Genomic DNA, 20,040 nt, shown 5'->3' with positions numbered 1-20,040 from the left:
TCTGTATGTGTCGTTAATCGACACATAGAGATGAAAAAAAAATGGCAGTCCCCATAGACAAGTAAAAGTAAGAACACAGTAAAAAGTAGAACATGAGAACACAAATAAATAACATTTATGTTAATATCATATTAAAAGCAAAATAATAATAACAATAAAAAAAAAAAATCATGACACCTTCCCTTTAAGGCCAGGTCAGGAAAGATTAGGGCATTCTTAATTTTTACTTGAGACGCAAAGACCCACCCAACCATCCCTTGTGTTGCTAATGATGTGTTTAGGTAAGGCTGGCGGATCGTGGCACTGCACTCCTGCTAAGAGCGTTTCAGTGGTGGACCACTGCAAGTTTACCACTAGCTACACGTTAGGGTGAACTCGCACGTGGGGAGACACTAGCTGAACGGCAGGTCCCCAGGACGCTTTGGTCCTGGGCAGTCACGAAGGCCGGGGGCACGGCTGTCCTGGTAACAGTTGGTGAGCTATGGGCAGGTGGGCCCCAGCTCAGGGAGTGCTGTGTCACGATTGAGGTCAGGCTCCTCTTGCGCTGTTTTTGCATGATGTTAGATTTTAATAAAGGGGCGGCTCATCTATTGTTGTTTAAAGAGGCTCTGTCACCAGATTTTGCAACCCCTATCTGCTATTGCAGCAGATCGGTGCTGCAATGTAGATTACAGTAACGTTTTTATTTTTTAAAAACTAGCATTTTTGGCCAAGTTATGACCATTTTTGTATTTATGCAAATGAGGCTTGCAAAAGTCCAAGTGGGCGTGTTTACAGTAAAAGTACAACTGGGCGTGTATTATGTGTGTACATCGGGGCGTTTTTACTTCTTTTACTAGCTGGGCGTTGTGAATGGAAGTGTATGATGCTGACGAATCAGCATCATCCACTTCTGTTCGTTAACACCCAGCTTCTGGCAGTGCACGGACACAGCGTGTTCTCGAGAGATCACGCTGTGACGTCACTCACTTCCTGCCCCAGGTCCTGCATCGTGTCGGCCACATCGGCACCAGAGGCTACAGTTGATTCTGCAGCAGCATCAGCGTTTGCAGGTAAGTAGCTACATCGACTTACCTGCAAACGCCGATGCTGCTGCAGAATCATCTGTAGCCTCTGGTGCCGATGTGTCCTCGCTCGTCCGACACGATGCAGGACCTGGGGCAGGAAGTGAGTGACGACACAGCGTGATCTCTCGAGAACACGGCTGTGTCTGCACTGCCAGAAGCTGGGCGTTCTGAAGAGAAGTGGATGATACTTCTCGTCAGAACGCCCAGCTAGTAAAAGTAGTAAAAACGCCCAGATGTACGCACATAATACACGCCCAGTTGGACTTTTACTTTTCAACACGCCCAGTTGTACTTTTGCAAGCCTCATTTGCATAAATACAAAAATGGTCATAACTTGGCCAAAAATGCTCGTTTTTTAAAAATAAAAACGTTACTGTTATGACAGAGCCTCTTTAAAGTGTAAGGGGTTAGCATGTGGACACCTTATATGAGAAAACACAAAACCACAAAGGAAACAGCATGGTCTGGCTTTAATAGAATGCAATTCCTTGAAAGGGAATGTGTTGCTAGAAAAATATATATATATTTTTTTAGTTAAACTGTTAGTATATAAATGATTACACATTGTTCTATTTTTTTAATTTTTTCAAAAGTCAGGAAATATTATAAATTAGATTCTAATTTATAACATTTCCATGTGCTGGTCACTAGAGGGAGCAATTCCCAAAATTGCAGCATTGCATGTGGTAAAGTAACCTCATTGCTTTATGCTGCAAAATTGGAGAAGACACACTCGCTCTAGTGTCCTCACACAATCCCCCCCTCCTTTATCCTGGCTAGTGCCAGAAGAAATGAGGGGGTTGAATGTTCAAACCTCCTACACTGTGTGCCACCATTTTTTGAGCGAATGCACAGTGTAGGAGGATTAGATACAGTGGTAATCACGCAGTATAACACGAACATACACAAACATAACTTACCTGCTCCTGCCGACGCTGCCTCCGCTCCTAGTCCTTGCTTCTGAACATATGGACGGAAGCCGCGACCGGAAGTAGTCATCTTACTGTCCGGCCGCGGCTTCCGGTCCACATGAAAATGGCGCCGGATGTCGCTCAGCCGAAGACGTTTCTTTTGGACTGTGTGGGAGCGGCGCATGCGCCGTTCCCACACAGACGGTGTACACTATAGTGAATGGAACGGCTCCCGTTCGCATTCTCTATGGGGATGTATGTGCCGTATTCCATCTCTGTATGTGTCGTTAATCGATACATACAGAGATGAAAAAATAAATGGCAGTCCCCATAGAGAAGTAAAAGAAGGAAAAAAGAAAAAAGTACAACACAAGAACACAAATAAATAAAAAAAATGTTAATGTCATAGTAAAAGCAATAACAGAAAAAAAAAATTTTTCATGACACCTTCTCTTTAAGTAAATCCGTATAGAGAAAATTTTGGGTGACACAGAGGGGGACCAGATCTGGAAGTTTCCAGTAATAAGAATTTGTCGAGTATGTCAACACTGGTGAGGAATAGGATGCAAGAATATATTTTACACCCATGTAATTGTTCTTCTTCCTGTAATGTTCCCTTAAACAAAATGGCCACCGGAGCTCCTGTCAGCTTTACGTAACAGCGCGCTTTCTCGTACTGCCAGGTCTACACTACGTTTCTATTGCCCGGATGTGACCGTGTCCCAGCTGGGCCACCGTAGAGCCGTTACGTGGCACTAGCTGCTAGTTCCCCGGCTGCCTAGAGCGGTGACGCCTCTTTTACAGTGAGGCCCAGACTCCTCCGCAAGGTTCCCGGCCTGTGCTCGCTCGTTTCCCAGCCTCCGTTCAATATGTTTACGATATCGGAGCTTGTAGCCCTGCTCGCCTTCTTCTCCGCCACGGCCTCAGGTTACTTTGTAAGCATCGACGCTCACGCTGAAGAATGCTACTACGAACATGTGACGTCCGGAACCAAAATGGGCCTGATCTTTGAAGTGGCGGAGGGGGGATTCTTGGACATCGATGTGGAGGTGAGCAGGGGGGCTTATGTAATGATTATTGCTTTAGATATACGAAGTATGTGCCCGCTTTACCTCTGAGGGGCTGCTGCAAACACGACTCGAGCAGCTGTGACACATTATACTAGATAGCGTCAGATCTCTGCGTCATGAACGTGCAAGGTTTATAGGGGGAACCAGTCTGTCACAGCTGCAGGTTTGTGCCACACGTTTCCTTCCAGGCTACAGCGCTGTATAAAGATTGCCAATGCCAATAGACCGAATGAATTGGCCACAGACAGACAGCGTATCTTATCAGGTCTCTGCTTAGAAACCCTAAAATTTGCATTTATGTAAATAAAAAATGATTGCCCAATTATGGTTGTGCATTAAGAATGTAAAAGCAAAGTTTTGCAAAATAATAAACCCGTCAAATTTACATTGCAAATGTTCTTAGTCCTTCAGAGTCTGTAAAAGAGAAATGCTTTGGCCTTGCTGTTTACTGACCGCCTGAATATGTTCAGAATATTGCGTAGCAGCGCTGGCTGACGCCGGCGGCCCCTTATGCTCTTGCGGAGATCTGCACCTGCCCGGGTTTATCCGATTAGGTTCCTGTTGGTGGTTTTTGTGATTGTCGGTGGCATTGCCTAAATTCTTTCCACGCCTGTGTCCATCCAATGGTGGTTTTCTCACATCTCAGACATGTGTGAGAAGAATACATTGCTGGAGTATGTAAACCTGGCATATTTACCTCTTTGCCAGTCAGACTTTTTTTTTAGATGCAAATCGGTGACCGAGCATTTAAATTGTCTCTTTACTTCCAATCTCCCGCCCCGATGTAAAAGTGAGCTGGGCGGTAGAGTTGCCAAGGTAACCGCACAAGTCTCTTTGGGTGACAGACTTTTGCCTCGTCAACTGTGCTGACTTGACTGCATCTTACCACACCCGATGCCATCCCTCTACTGATATCACAGGTTTGGCCCATTTCATACTGCGTTTTATCCCTACGTTTTAATGCATGCATTGGGAAAGCTGACGTGGATGTTAAAGAGGCTCTGTCACCAGATTTTGCAACCCCTATCTCCTATTGCAGCAGATCGGCGCTGCAATGGAGATAAGAGTAAAGTTGTTTTTTTTTAAAAAACGAGCATTTTTAGCCAAGTTATGACCATTTTTATATTTATGTAAATGAGGCTTTCTAAAGTACAACTGGGCGTGTATTATGTGTGTTACATTGGGGTGTGTTTACTACTTTTACTAGCTGGGCGTTGTGTATAGAAGTATCATCCACTTCTCTTCACAACGCCCAGCTTCTGGCCGTGCAGACACAGCGTGTTCTCGAGAGATCACGCTGTGACGTCACTTCCCCAGGTCCTGCATCGTGTCAGACGAGCGAGGACACATCGGCACCAGAGGCTACAGTTGATTCTGCAGCAGCATCGGCGTTTGCAGGTAAATAGCTACACCGACTTACCTGCACGCTGCTGTAGAATCAAATGTAGCCTCTGGTGCCGATGTGTCCTCGCTCGTCCGACACGATGCAGGACCTGGGGCAGGAAGTGAGTGACGTCACAGCGTGATCTCTCGAGAACACGGCTGTGTCTGCACTGCCAGAAGCTGGGCGTTCTGAAGAGAAGTGGATGATACTTCTCGTCAGAACGCCCAGCTAGTAAAAGAAGTAAACACGCCCAGATGTAACACACATAATACACGCCCAGTTGTAACGAACACAATACACGCCCACTTGTACATAACTTTAAACACGCCCAGTTGTACTTTAGAAAGCCTCATTTACATAAATATAAAAATGGTCATAACTTGGCCAAAAATGCTCGTTTTTAAAAAAAACAAAAACGTTACTCTTATCTACATTGCAGCGCCGATCTGCTGCAATAGGAGATAGGGGTTGCAAAATCTGGTGACAGAGCCTCTTTAAAGAGGCTCTGTCCCCAGATTATAAGTGCCCAATCTCCTACATAAGGAGATTGGCGCTGTAATGTAGATAACAATGGTGGTTTTTATTTTGAAAAACGATCATTTTTGAGCAATTTTTGATTTATGCTAATTAGTTTAATAGACAACTGGGCGTGTTTTTACTTCTGACCAACTGGGCGTTGTACAGAGCAGTGTATGATGCTGACCAATCAGTGACCAATCAGCGTCATACACTTCTCATTGTTCCAGCCCAGCTTCTTTCATTGCACAGTCACACTGGAACAATGAAGTAAAATCTGCCTCAAAATTCCTTTTTCGTGGTGATTTTCGGCCGTGGCCGTTGAGCACCCCGGGCAGAAAACGCTGCAAAACCGCTCCCTCTGCCTCCCAATGATGTCAATGGGAGGTCAGAGACGGAAATGCCCGAAGGAGCTGCTTTTTCCCACGAGTGTTTTTTCTGCTCATGGCAAAAAAACGCCACCGCCTCCCATTAAAATCAATGGGAGGTGTTTTCGGCACGGTATCAGATGCCGTTTTCGCCTCAAACGTGCCAAAAAAACTCAAGACAAAACAAAAACCTCCCTTTTCTGTTTTAGATCACTGGTCCTGACAATAAAGGTATTTATAAAGGAGACAGAGAATCCAGTGGAAAGTACACCTTTGCCGCACATATGGATGGAACGTACAAATTTTGTTTCAGTAACAGAATGTCAACAATGACTCCAAAGATAGTGATGTTCACTATTGACATAGGAGAAGCCCCGAAAGGCCAGGACATGGAAACAGAAGGTGAGTTGCTTCCTAAAATCCTGTAGATTAGTTACTTTAGTGATGATTGCACAAGACTAAATGTATGGTGTATGTGTATATATATATATAATTTTTTTACAGAATCTTCACTGAATTCTTTTTTTGTAAAGCTGTCCATAGGCATCAGATTTTTCCTTTGAAATTGCCAAACTGTTCCCTGTTTTTCGAGCAGCCAGGCCTTCTCCATAGACTCGAAATTGTTTGAGGATTTCAGAAATTTTGACTATCATCTGTCAGCAGTTTCTTCTCTATGGAAACATTGAGGTGGTTGGAAACGGGGATCGAACAAGTCGAATTCTTCGGTGCTGATTGGTAGAAAGAGTGCAAGCTCTGTTAGTATAATATAAGCAGAAGTTTTTAGCCCCCTGAAATTGAGGATTGTGGGTGGAATGAGGATGTTTATGGTTACAGTAACCTCTTTATGAAAGGGTGGACTTGGTGACAGCATCACCTTTAGTGCTTTTGTATTCCTCAGAATTACTCCCCATTACTAAAGTAAAATTAGCCCGTCCTCAAAGGCTATGTGAGCTTTTAAAACCTTTTTTATTTATTTATTTTTTAAATAAAACAATGTATCATGGTATTTTAAGCAACTTTTTTATTGTTTTTTTATTTTTAAAAAATGTGCAATTTTTGTGAGACAGCTTCTATGTATACTGGATACATAGAAGCTGTATCTTGGTCTCAAACCCGAATCCGTCAAGTCAGCTGACTGACTGGTTCAGTGACAGCGGGTCCTTCGTGGCTCGGACATGTGGGAGCCACCTGTTATCTGTCACCTAAGTTTATGAATTTAGCCTTTAAAGAGAACCTTCTACCTGCCGATACATGTGCAGCGTGTAATGGGCAGGGCTGCACAAACCATGGGGCACTTTAAATTTTTTTTTTCTACTCTCCTCCGTTATTTAGATATCGGTGGTGCTCTATTTGGTTTGCCCGATATTTAAATAACCCCCTGAACTGTCAATGGGGCATGTAATGGCAAGGGGGCGTGTTACTATGGCTGTGACACTGTCCGTAGCGGACAGTGTTACAGCAAGAGCTGGAGAGAGGAGAGCATGTGCGCGCACACGCTTTCACGCTTCAGCTGTCGGCAGAGAAGCACAAGACTGATCTCTCGTGAGAGATCACACAGTCTTGTACTTGTCTGCCGAACTGGCAAGGGGGTGTTTCACTGCTGCGACAGTGCAAGAGCTGGAGAGAGGAGAGCCGCACGCATACGCGCTCTCCTCTCTCCAGCTCTTGCACTATCGCAGCAGTGAAACACCCCCTTGCCAGTTCGCAGACAAGTACAAGACTGATCTCTCGCAAGAGGTCAGTCTTGTCTGCCGACAGCTGAAGGGTGCGCGCACACGCTCTCCTCTCTCCAGCTCTTGCCGTGGCACGGTCTATAGCTGATTGGACTGTGTCACAGCCATAGTATCACACCCCATTGACCGTTCAGGGAGTTATTTAAATATCGGGCGCCAAATATAACGGCACCGATATCTAAATAATGGAGGGGAGTAGAAAAAAAAAAGTTAAGTGCCCCAGGGTTTGTGCAGCCCTGCCCATTACATGCTGCACATGTATGGGGAGGTGAAAGGTTCTCTTTAAAATTAGTCCAACCAGGACGATATGTCTGCTCAGAGGAGCAGTAGTACATAAGACTCAATTATTAACACAATTCACTGCATGTGTTCTCATCTCTATAATTCTCTTAGGTGGAGGAGATACATGGGATGGTATGTCTATTGTGGTTTGGAAGCTTATTAGAGTTCCTTTTTTTTTCTTTTTTTTTTTTTCCCCAATGTCTAGAGCAAATGCTACTCTGAATTCATGATTTTTTTTAATTTCATTTTTAACCCCTCCTTTGGCATGGCATTGATGTGAGTTGATACAGATAATGAAGGAATTGGTATGTGTCTCAACTAACAAGCATTGTTTTGCTCAGGGTTGGCATGCGGTTTGCTGTGTTCCTTTACAGCAATATTTTTTAATCAGATATTTTTATAACATTTTCAACAAATCGAAACATACACATTTCAGTTAACCCCTAAATCCCAGCCCTTCCCGTTCAAGGCATATATGTACATTGTATATCCAACAGTGTTGCAGTATCATAGGTGGCTACCGCGCAGGGTAGGGAACCGAAGGCCACACAAGCAGAATCAAGGATCATCACACATCGTGAATACATAAACGTTTCAATATGTTACATATTTGGATATGTCTCAACACCCAGAAAAGATCAACGTTTCTTTACCTAGTCCCTGAGCTCGGGTGGTTGTGTCATTGGTGTGTCACGCATCCTGTCCCTCAGCACAGAAGTATTCGCTAACCCAATGGTGTGTAGCCACGGCTGCCACAGCTTTTCGAATTTTTAAGGTACTTTTACAAAACATGGCCCTTTCGTTCATTCGCATAACACTTACTTTCCCAATAAGCTCAGCCTTGGAAGGCGATACAGGTTGTATCCAGTGAAATTCTGAGTTTCTCGCTACATAAAGACATCCCACTGCCATTTTGCCCTGCGTATCTAATGAAAGTTCTTCAACACAACACAACATGCAAATCTTAGGGTCCCTGGGTACACAAATTGAGTTCTTCAGCTACGATTTCCAAAATTTATGACCAATATTGGTGCAATTGCACGCAACTCCATAACCTGTGTATAACATCCGCTATTTCCTGTCTGCACCTTGGGCATCTCGCATCTGCACGTACTGCTATGTGATATAGCAATTGTGGCATCTTGTGCACTCTGCAGTATGTATAGCTGTGACAGCCGTGCACCCACCCCCAGAGATGTAACCGCTTCTAATGCCTCATGCACATGACAGTGTGCGCCGGCTCAGTCCCGTCAGTGATTTGTGGAAAGATAGGACATGTCCTATCTTTATACGGATCGGAGAATCGGATCAGTTTTCTTCACGGACTCTATTCACCCGCTGAAGCGAATGGGTCCGTGAAGACTATCTGGTGCCACTCGGATGCTGTTAAAAACAACCTGAGTGGCACATCGGTTGCGTTCAACTTGCATAAAATATCATTCCACTGATGAGCTGTAATACCTGGTATATACTCATCCCATTTGTGCATCCTGACTACAGAGAATGCCTCTAAGTATTAATCCAATAATTGCCCGTATAAAGCCAAAATGAGACCCTTCATATATCCTTCTGATGTAACATAGCATCCTTTTGTATCAACAGAGGCTTTCTTTTGACCTGAGCCTCATATGCGTGTCTCAATTGTAAGTACCTGTAAAAACTCTGTCGTCGGATATGAAACTCATCCGGTAACTGTTGGAAAGATTTAAATTTATCTTCAACTAACCACTCTCACCCTCTCCAATCCCAAGGACTGGCAAAATACAGCGCCATCCATCTCCACTAGTGAGTGATTCTTCCAAAAGGGTTTGAACTCTGTACAATCAGTAATATTCCTTAATTGTTTAAGCTGCCCCAGACCTTCTGAATAAGCCACACTGTCGGGAAGCTAGACTGTCTCAAGCCAAACCCCTCCCTTTCCAAAACCGACAGCAGTGTACCCTTACCAGGCAATTATGTCAGGATAGCCACCGATGCCCCTTCAACCTGCACATCTCCCCACCCCTTCAAGTGTTGACCTTGTGCTGCTATATAATATAACCATGGGTTTGGGAGAGCAAGTCCCCCTTCGGTCTTGGTCCGTTGTAGGACCTTGAAACGAAGCTTGGGTGTCCTTTTTTTTCTAAATGAGATCCCTAAAATGTGTTAATTCTGTGAAATCTGTTAAGGGGAAACCATACTGGGGAATTATGTAACACATATAAGAGTTGTGGCAGATTGACTCTCCCTATCACTGAAAGGTACAATTTAAACAAGGCAGTCACTTTGGACTTAAATTTCTGAAGCAAGGGTTGGAGGTTCAGATCCTCAAAATCTCTCAGCAGCCCTGCTGAGCCTTCGATATCATAGACAACATGTGTCCCATTTACAGCAATATTTTAAAGCCAAATATCTAAATAGTGCTTTTAACTCAGTTCAGTGAAATGTATTGCTTCAGTTCTCCAGAATTTAGGAAAGCATGCAGTCTTGTATCAACCTCAATGTTTCTCTGAGGGTAACAAGTTGCATTACAATAGCAATAATTCCCTGTCAGGTTTTGCAATCATCGCGAATCACCCGTGACTTTTTGTTCTTCGGGGAGGCAGCCAGCTAGCACCAGCTGATGGGTGCTGTCATCTTCCCTTTGTCGTCTGAGATACGCGATCCCCGTACCGCCTGAGGTGGCTGTCATAACGTGAGGGGAGTTCTCGTGAGAATTTCTGTTGGGATATACCCATAGAACTGTAGAAAACACACCTTGGAGTTCCTATCTTCTGATTGCTCCTCAGATGAGGAGATTATAATCCTCCTCGATCTGCCAGTTACAACGAGGAGGTTTCTGTGCCCAAACTCTGTGTCTCTCTAGTATTGCAGCTCACCTTTATTGAAAATAATTGGACTGCGCTATTGATTCAGTCGAAAAAACGGAAACCTGCCGGAATGTTGACAAACGGAAACCTTTAGCAATGTTTCCGCCAACATTGATATCAATGGTGATGCAAACAGAAGCTATGGTTTCCGTTTGACTTTCCGTTGCGGGGTTCCACGACGGAAACCTCAGACGGAACCCCTGAACGCAAAGTGAATGCTGATGCGAACCGGTCCTTATTCAGAATAGATTTAAAATATTAAATATTCCATATTAGATCAACAGGTGTTTCTTACAATTCAGGTGGAGAGGCAGAATTAACTATTGCAATGTTATATTCTCCCCGGTTTTCCTTACACCATCACAAGGGTCATGAAGGTCTTCACACACCTAAGGTCATTAGGGATTATGTGTTTGATATACCTAGACAACCAGTTAGTGTTTTATACAAATGCAAAGACACTCCTTAGCCAAAGGGATAGCAGCAAAAAGGTCTGATCTTCATGCAAAGCAAAACTGGCGGACATATCCGACGAGACCCACCCCAACCTGTTTGACTCATGGTTCCTAAGCACACACCACAGGTCCATATCGCAACTGTATAACACCCTAAAGCCAGTGCTATTAAAGGTGACACCAGCTCAGGCATTTATGAAATGGGAAAAGCTATTTGGCTTGCCTAATATTGCCAAACATGTGGAAATGGGGTTGGTGGATCTCAGAAAACATATAACAAGCGAGAAATGGAGAGAAACCCACTTAAAAATCCTCCATCATGCCATATATGCGTTCACCTTGCCCCCTTCCATAACTAAACCAGATAGAAAGACTTCATGCCCGAGGTGTGGATCACCTCGCACAGACATGTACCATGGGTTTTGGGCATGCACCAAAATACAGCCATTTTGGAAAGAAATGACATCTTTAGTGCAACAAATAAGCAAATTTAAGGGGCTCCTGGGGCCAATGGAAGTTCTTTTACATGTCCAGCATGATGGAGGGTCAGATGACACAGAAGTAACCCACTTGCCCCCCATTACACATGCGGCATTGATGGTGGCAAAACGATGCATACTCCAGAAATGGTTGGTACCAGATATCCCGCAATCAAGTGAGGTTGTACAGGGGATGAAAAGCCTATTCTATTTAGATAGAATGGATGTTCTAAAACACAAAGATGCACAAGGGGGGAGATTTTTTGGGAAATGGAAACTATTCATAACAGAGCATTTCTCGGGGGAGGAGATATGCAAAATGATCGATCCATTCACGGGATCACCTTGGTACCTGATAGAGGATCTTAAGGGCACCTTAGGAGTGTTGAGAACACGTAGAACATAATATCTATAACTTTGAAATGATATCTAGGCCAACTCGGTTAGGAATGTAGCTTCATGTGGCTCCAGTTTAGGTTATTCATGTTTATACGTATATTAAATAAGTTTTGTATGCATTGTTTCTCAGGGATATTCATTGTTAACGCTGTTCACCAAATGTTATGGAAATTTCTGTAATGACCTTCAATAACTGTCACATAATGATGTAAACAACTATGAGCTTAGTGTCATTGTAGGAATGTGTTTTTTTCATACCATCAACAATAGGTGACTATATTCCTGTAACAGTTTATTGCATATCATGTTATGTGAAAAATTTTCAGAAAATCAATAAAAATATGTTTTAAAAAAAAAAAAAAAAAAAAGGTCTGGAACCAGCGCTTGATAATAAAAAGTCTTCTAACTTTATTTCATTCCTTTAAAAATTCTAAATGGAGAAAGGGGTAGTTGCAAAACAGTTAGCCTACGCATTTTAGATGTAAGAGATAAGGTTGTCATTGTGGAATTACTGGATTGGTACTCCTGTAGAGTCACTAATATCAGCAGTCTCTTTTTCTGGCACACAAATTCCATTCTTTCACCAGCATTTCACCTATTGAACTACTCACCCCTCGCTGTTTTCAAAAGTTCATTGCCATTATCCCCCTCCTAAACTCCTCCGACCGTAAATGCTAATAATCCGGCAGTCTCGTTCGTTCCTCTTTTTATGCCCGCCCTGAGTGCGGAAATCTCGCCTGAGAGCGTGCATGCGCCTTCCATGAATGGTCCAACACCCTTCCCTGCTTCGTCCGGGCCTCAAATCTAGTTGCTGCACATGCGCTGCTATGGTGTCCGAACAGGACATCGATGCGCAAGCGCGGGATTTCTTGTGTGCTGGGGGGAGGCGATGAGATGTCAATCAAAAGTAAGGAGGCGTGGTTAACTCGGAAAGTCTTGAGGAATGAAGATATGATTGTTTTCAAGCGAAGATATGACTCTTATGCTCATTAGCATATGGCGCAGGGAACGCTAAAAATACTGAATGCTAAAGGTACAGAGCCTACTTACAAGATAATTATGGGTTACATAAAAATGTTTTTTCACCCACTTCCTCCAGGTATTGCTGGTTTAATAGGTGAAATGCTGGTGACCGGTTCCATTTAAGGCCTCATGCACACTTCCGTTTTTTCCTTCATGGTGCTAGCTGTTTTTCTGACGGCTAGCACACTGACCCATTCATTTCAATGGGGCCATACACACTTCAGTTTTTTTGACGGTCCCGTTGCTCCGTTCCGATCAAAAGTAGAGCATGTCCTACTTTGGTCCAAGATTCCGTGACCGTGAGGCCCATGCAAGTCAATGGGGCTGTCAAAAAAAACTGAAGGCATCCGTGTGTGACGGAGCCGTTGCCTAGCAACGGCCGGGCGGGCAGAAGTACATTACAAATATATTCCACTAATCGGCAGCCACTTCTCTCTATCCATCACTGATAGAGAGAAGAGGCTGCTGATTAAAAATAAAATAGAAAGCAGTTCATACGTAACCGGTCGTTGTCTTGGTGACGAGTCCCTCTTCTTCCCCCAGTCCGACCTTTCTGTATGATGCGGCAGTCCATGTGGCCGCTGCAGCCTGTGATTGGCTGCAGAGGCGGTCACATGGGATGAAGCGTCATCCTAACTTGCGTGACCGCCACTACAGTCTGTGATTGTCTGCAGCAGTGATATGCGATGAAACGTCATCCCTGGAGGCCGGACAGGAGGAAAGTAAGTATGAACCGATTTTTTAATTTTTTTTAAATTTCATTTAAAATTGTATTTTGCGAGCGCCGAGCATGGTCATTCTAAAGCGCTAGTCACTGTCCAGGGTGCTGAAAGTTACTGCCGATCAGTGCAGCCCATTAACTCTTTCAGCACCCTGTGCAGTGACTAGCGCTGAACAACGCTGCTCTTTCAGCACCCTGGACAGTACCATGTTCCGCGCACGGAAACACGGAGTGCACACAGAAATCACACGGCCGCTAAAACGGGCCCACGGATCCGTCAAAAACGGCCTTGAAAACGGTGATGAAAGTGTGCACGAGGCCTTAGTCATTAGGCTCAGCCTTGAACTTGTTAATCCTAAATCTTACCTCAGACTAATTAAGGGTTCAACTGCTGCTAGACCTATAACGCTTAACTATTCAGCCACATGGTAGGTAGAACCCCTCTTATGGTTTCTTAGTACTATGCCGGAAAGTGAATGTCCCTTTAGGAGTAGGTTCAGCTGAATGAAGCCCCGATAGAATTGGATTTTTATCAGTGATTCAGGTGAACCTTCGCTCTGCATGGTTCAAACACTGCAAGAAAACATCTGCTCCACAGAGAGGGGAAATCACATCTTTTCTTAACCTTCAGACCTCCTTTGCGGGCCTTAGCAAACGCCATTAGGAGCTGGATCCTGTTTGCGATGAGAAGTTCGGGCATAGAAACCATGACCTCCAAGGCCCATTTTAATAGAGGAGCTGCTTCCTCTATGCCACAGCAAAAGGGATTCGCTCTCCAGCAATCCTTCGAGCGGACAGATGGTCATCATCGAACACCATTTTTGAATTGTATTGGCGCCCTTCTAAAACTTGACACCTAGAGTTTGAGAGCTGCCACTAGGTGTGTGCTACTCTTCCCATCAGCTGGTGCTAGGTGGCTAACTCCCCGAAGAAGAAAGTTCAGTTTGCAGGAATCTATGACCTGCAAACGTACTTGTTCTGGGGGAAAGGACCGCTACCTAGGTTTTACCTGTTGGTAGCTTGGGTTACTTATTCTTAATCTCTTCTAGGCCATCCAAGGACCCAGAGGCAAGGGCCTAGACAGGGGCTGAAACCAAGAAATAGACACCCATTTTGAGTTTAGACAACAGGAATTTCCAGATTTTCATGAGCAGATTCCTGAATACTAGCGACACTTAAAGCAGATCTAAGAATGATTAGATCACTTCGTTTTGTTCCGCAAGGAAATTGCAGGAGTTGACCTGTACATTTGTTATTAAACCATTTAAGACACTGATTGATCTTCTTGTGTCATGTATCACTAACTTCATGTTGGGCCGACGGTGAGAAGGATTAGACATCAAGCCTCCATGGAAAAATTCTGAGGGGAGCATTTGCATTCTCGCAAGAACTCCCCTTTTGATCTGTTGATGCTAGTGGCTGTCCTTAGATTCCTGCTAACTGAACTTTCCCTTTAGGTCATTAAAAGTCACCTCTGAGCCCTTACCTACAGGTGTTTCATACTTGTTCTGGGTTATTTTATACTATATCCTTATAGGTCTATTGCATAGAGTTTCACATTTGACAAGTTTATCTCATAATCCTAGGACGAGCCAAAAATTGACTGCTGTGATATTGACATTTAGGGGCACCCCCCCCCCCCCCATCCTGCACGGCGGGTACCCGGGAGCTACGCTGTCCAGGGAAAAATTGCAAAGGAGCGGACCTTCACTTACACTATGCCATAATTTACCATTAATACATCTCCTATTGCTAGTAAGCACCCCTTAGGGGTGGTTGCAGGCAGCCAGAATTCTATAATTTGGTGTTTAAATGACCGCATGACTTCCTTATAAAGTACTGAGAGACTAAGATCCTGTCTATTTGGACCCCATTTGTTAGTATAAACAATACAGGCTCACCATATCTTAATTTTGTTTTTATTTGAAGGGAAGTAGGATATTTTTAAAGGGGTATTCCCATCTCGAACATTTATGGCATCGCCACAGAACACGCCATAAATGTCCAATAGATTCTTATGCCAACTTTGGGACCCACATCTATATCTAGAACAGGGGCCGCCTGACCACTGTCTCTTGTTCCTTCTATTTCCCACTGACCTCATGGTCAGGAGTTACAGAAACGGCTGGGCTTGCTTAACTGAGCGTTACTGAAACCGTGTAGCACAGCACACTACGCTGTTTCCGTTACTCCCGAGTTCCGGAAACATTTTAGCTCGATACGCCAGATTGTTTCCGTAGCTCCCATTCACGTTTATGGGAAAAACTGAAACAGAGCAATTCAGCCATCACTGCTGTTTCTGTACTCCCAACCACCTTGTCAGTCGCTGGCTGGAGGGCACAGACAGCGGGACAATATAGGGCAGAGGTAATTTTGCCACGTTTTAGCAATAGATGCGGGTTCCACCTCTAGGACCTGCACCTATTAGACATTTATTGCATATTCTGTGGATAGGCCATAAATGTCTACGGTGAGAATACCCCTTTAGCCATTCGGTGCCAAAAGAGCTGCGCATCCCTCCGTTTATGTATGCTGTGAGGACTCGGGAGGGAAGTCTGCGCTTTCTCTTGCAGATGCCATGTGTGTTATACAGCTGATCTCTCGCTCTAATGGCTGGGATTGAAGATAAAACGGATCCTGTTTTTTTAATCTCTTCGATGCAGTGGTTGGGCAGAGGGAGAATGCCCTTTGTCACCCAATGGGCTTGTATGGCAGCTGTGAGCTTAACAATAGCCCCTGGGTCTGCCATCTTACTATACCTTTTCAGTCATGTTTCCATAAATCAATAGTACAAACTTAGATCAGAAACTTATTTCAGAAAAATGCCTCGATCTCTACTTACTAAACTCTTCTTCCCTCACCCCTTGCTCCTGTTATCACTCTCTGAATTCACTGCTAAAATCAGGGAGAGATAAAGAGATTATCAACCTTATACCTACTGCCTATAAAAGTCTATGGAGAGGGGAGGGGGAAGGAGCAGCCGCAGCCAGACGCTCGTGCTTCTTCTAGTAAGTGTTCTACTGTCTTACCGCGGTGCTGGATTCACAGCTGGATTCACAGCTCATAACTGCTGTATGATGTAGTCCATGCCGCCGCCGCTGCTTCTTCTGAGGGCGTTCTACAGAGAGATATGAGAAGGATTTCCTCTTTTCTCTGTGTGTGTTGTGTGTGGGAGACATCATAGCAGCTGTTCTCTGGAACTGAGCTCAAGAATGACTGACAATTAAATGGAGCATACAGAGGGGAAAAATGTGGAATACAAGTCATAATGGTCAGGAAAGTTGTATCCAATGTTCACACAGCGTAATTTGGAGGCAGAAAAAAACCAATGCGTAATACATGTCAAAACAACGTGTTAAAAAAAAAAATTAAATATATCGTTATTTTGATTACATATTTAATTTATTTTTTCCATGTGTTCTTTGCTCTACATTGAATTTTATTAAATTAATTAAACAAGAAAAAAAAAAACTGCCCCGTATGCACTAATCTGTCTGGAGGTTTTACTGTTACATTTGTTGATCAGTAACTTGTATTAACCTTGCCTGTCTGCTATGACAAGTATTCACTGTTTGATTTCATATTGAAATATATTACAATGTGTTTGTTCACCTGCTGTGCAGCCCACCAGAACAAGCTGGAAGAGATGATAAATGAACTTGCAGTGGCCATGACAGCTGTGAAACACGAGCAAGAATACATGGAAGTGCGGGAAAGAATACACAGAGCAAGTGAGTCCCTTTAATATCTCCCAACAAGATAATGTGGGTATAGTATACTATGATTTATTGTCAGAACTTTTTTTTTCTAATTCATTGTAATTCCGCATGTATTTTGTATGTTCATTTGAGTTAATTAGGAGGTTTGTACATTTTTATTCTAACTATGGGTCATAATAGAGTGGCAGGACTCTAGAGGGGAGTCTATCCTGTGATGTGCATATGCCCTTATAAAGCATATGGGCAGGGGTTATCATTGTGATACAACCCCTTGTCAGGCCTCTTGCACACTGTAAAATTGCGGTGGGAGGGGTTTTCAAATAGCTTGTTAACTGGGTGTATGATTTTTTTCTGTTAAAACTGCAGTTTTACCCGCAAAACCGTTTGGCTGTTAACAATCATATTGTATGACCGTGCGGTTTTGCAGGAAAACTGCTATATTATAGGCAAAATTGCGTGGGGAATTAAAAATAATCCCACCCACCGCATGTGGGCTGCCGCATGGTGGCAAAGTACCCTGATGCTAATTTCCCTACTTGGTGTTACTATATGGGCAGTATTACATGTGCGTCTTTTCCAATTTGCACTAATTCTTCTGTCTTATCTCAACAGTTAATGACAACACGAACAGCAGGGTGGTACTTTGGTCGTTTTTTGAAGCCCTTGTACTTGTTGCTATGACACTGGGGCAAATCTACTATCTGAAGAGATTTTTTGAAGTTCGACGAGTGGTTTAGGATACTGCACCTGTGGGGATTTTGTTTTTGGCCTGATGATGATCCCAATTTTTTCCCCCCGTTCTTGTTAACTTGGCCCCGACCAATTTTAAAATTTAATTTAGCAATTTTTGATTTGAAAATGCTCATTGTAGCACAAATAAACATCATGCTGCATTTGTTACCTTCAGGAAAGTCCCTTGAAATCAAACTGAAGTGACGTTCTGCGAAGATCTAGAGCACTGTCTGCTTTGTGGTACCCGTCCGGATTGGAAGTACATCTAGTTACATTTGTCTTTCTTACAACTCGACTCTTGCAAATTTTTTTTTTATGGAGACTAAGAGCCAAAGAGGTTTATAAAGCAGATGGCTCCAAATAAGCCACACAAATTTAACCTGCAATATCCGTTGTGAGCAAATGTAATTCTCCTGAATTCCTAGGATAATTGTTGTGCTTTGTCCTATGTATTTTCCAATACTTCATTAGCTAGCAAGTTCTGCCTGAAGAAGAGTCTTACACTGGTTAGAGCTTTGTTTAAAGATGCTCAGAAATGCAGATATTAGTAATGAAAGAAATCCGAGTCCTTCTGGTAATCTTCACAAAAGATATTGGTGTGGACTTCTAAAAACGAGAGCAGGTGAAAAGTGGAGGAGTTTTCTGTAGAGACCAATCCAGATGCTGCATTCTTTCTCTAGCTCCTACATTGAGAACTGTGGTCCAGTTGGTTGCTATCGGTGACGCGGCTTTATTATTTGTACTCGTTTTTATGTCCTTCCTGTATAAACTTGTTTTCTTGTCATCGCCTGCTATGCAAAGAAGGAATGTGTTGTCCAGATTTAGGACTCGTGCACACAGCCGTGCCCGTAATCACGGTATGCGATTATGGGCACGGCCGGCCGCTGGTGCCGCAGACAGCCACCTGTATTTTCGTCCCGTTTTCCCATATAAAGTATGGGAGCACGGTCCGTAAAAAGCAAAAGATAGGACATGCCCTATCTTTTGCGGAGGCTTTCTATGGCCCGGACACCTTCCCACAAATATACGGTAAGGTGTCCGTGGTCAATAGAAATGAATGGGTCCGTAATTACAGACCGCAATTACGGACGAAATCTACAGTCGTGTGCATGTGACCTTAGAAAAACATGACTGCTTTCTTCCAAAAACAGTGCCACATTTTTCCACAGGTTGTGTTTGGTATTGCAGCTAAGCCCAATTCACTTCAATGAAGCTGAAGCAGCCATGTCTTTCTCATTTTGATCAACCGCTATAATTATTATTATTTTTTTTATTTTTTTTGCTGAGTGTACAGAAAATAACCACATTCAGACTTGGGCCCCTGCACGCGTAGCAGGTTTGTTGCACATTTTCTGTCCGGATTTGCAAGGGGAAAATCTGCAGTGGAAGACTGTTGCAGGCAAGTGGATGAGATTTCAAAAATCTCCGCCACATGCTTCTGAACATGTTCTGCACCGAAATCAGAGCATGCTGCGGTTATGTTTTATCCACAGTGTAATAAATATTAGTAAATGACACTTAGCATTTTTAATAGACTTCATCTGTCAATGAATGGTCTGAAACCTTGTTGTAAGATATTATTCTTGTGTTTGAATGAAGTCGGTCTATCCCATAGTAATTACCCAACAAGGAAGCTGGCTATGGACAATAGGAAGGTTGGCCTATAGATGGGAATAAAAGTGGTTGCCAGACAGCTGGCGCCAGATTTAAGTCAACCTCCTAGTTTTCTGTGATGGTTTAAGTGGGGTGACTATCTAGTAGCCCCCATAAATATGGATTATCATCAAATTCTACCAGAATCAACTGGCCAGCGTTACATGGTAGTGTAGTGTAGATATTCTGTGACTGCAAGAACGTCATCAATGAGTAAGTATTAAATCTTACAACCAGCTACAAGAGAGCAGTCCATAGGTTAGAACAGGACAACGGGGGGGAATTTAAGAACTTTTAAAAGTTGCAAAAATTTAGATTTTTTTTTTGGGCCGTTTCAGCCGCTCACCGCTTTTCTCAAAAAAACAAGACAAAAAAAAAAAGAGGAGACGGGGTTATATTGGTTTTTTTTTTTTCTTACAAAGGAATCTGTGGGTTGTTTATTTGCCCTCATAATAAAATGATTGAACATAGCGCCATTCTCAACCTTTAATTCCGCTCGTCAGCAGATGAACATTCAACCGTATTCTATATAACATGTTTTTTACATATTTGTCTAATGGTTATATTCTGGTAATTTTAATGTTTCAGCCTTGTTTGGAAAGCGGTATTCTGTGTGCAATGTCTTGGTTGAAATCAAACTACTATCCTATAAAGCTTGGGAAAAATACCCTATTATTTA

The 20,040-nt window shown here is 43.3% G+C and overlaps 1 protein-coding gene across 1 annotated transcript; it reads left to right on the top strand.

The window, feature by feature from the left end:
- The first annotated feature begins 2,688 nt into the window (after positions 1-2,688).
- TMED2 (transmembrane p24 trafficking protein 2) lies at positions 2,689-19,262 on the top strand. The gene is made up of 4 exons (XM_075833840.1): positions 2,689-3,027; positions 5,526-5,718; positions 16,881-16,988; positions 17,589-19,262. The coding sequence occupies exons 1-4, from the start codon at positions 2,848-2,850 to the stop codon at positions 17,711-17,713; spliced, it is 606 nt and encodes a 201-aa protein (XP_075689955.1). The 5' UTR covers positions 2,689-2,847; the 3' UTR covers positions 17,714-19,262.
- Positions 19,263-20,040: the final 778 nt, after the last annotated feature.

Source organism: Rhinoderma darwinii, chromosome 1, assembly GCF_050947455.1.
Source record: "Rhinoderma darwinii isolate aRhiDar2 chromosome 1, aRhiDar2.hap1, whole genome shotgun sequence".
NCBI classification, from domain to species: Eukaryota; Metazoa; Chordata; class Amphibia; order Anura; family Rhinodermatidae; genus Rhinoderma; species Rhinoderma darwinii.
The sequence above is the reverse complement of the archived record's forward strand: the minus strand, read 5'-3'. Positions and strand labels throughout refer to the sequence as shown.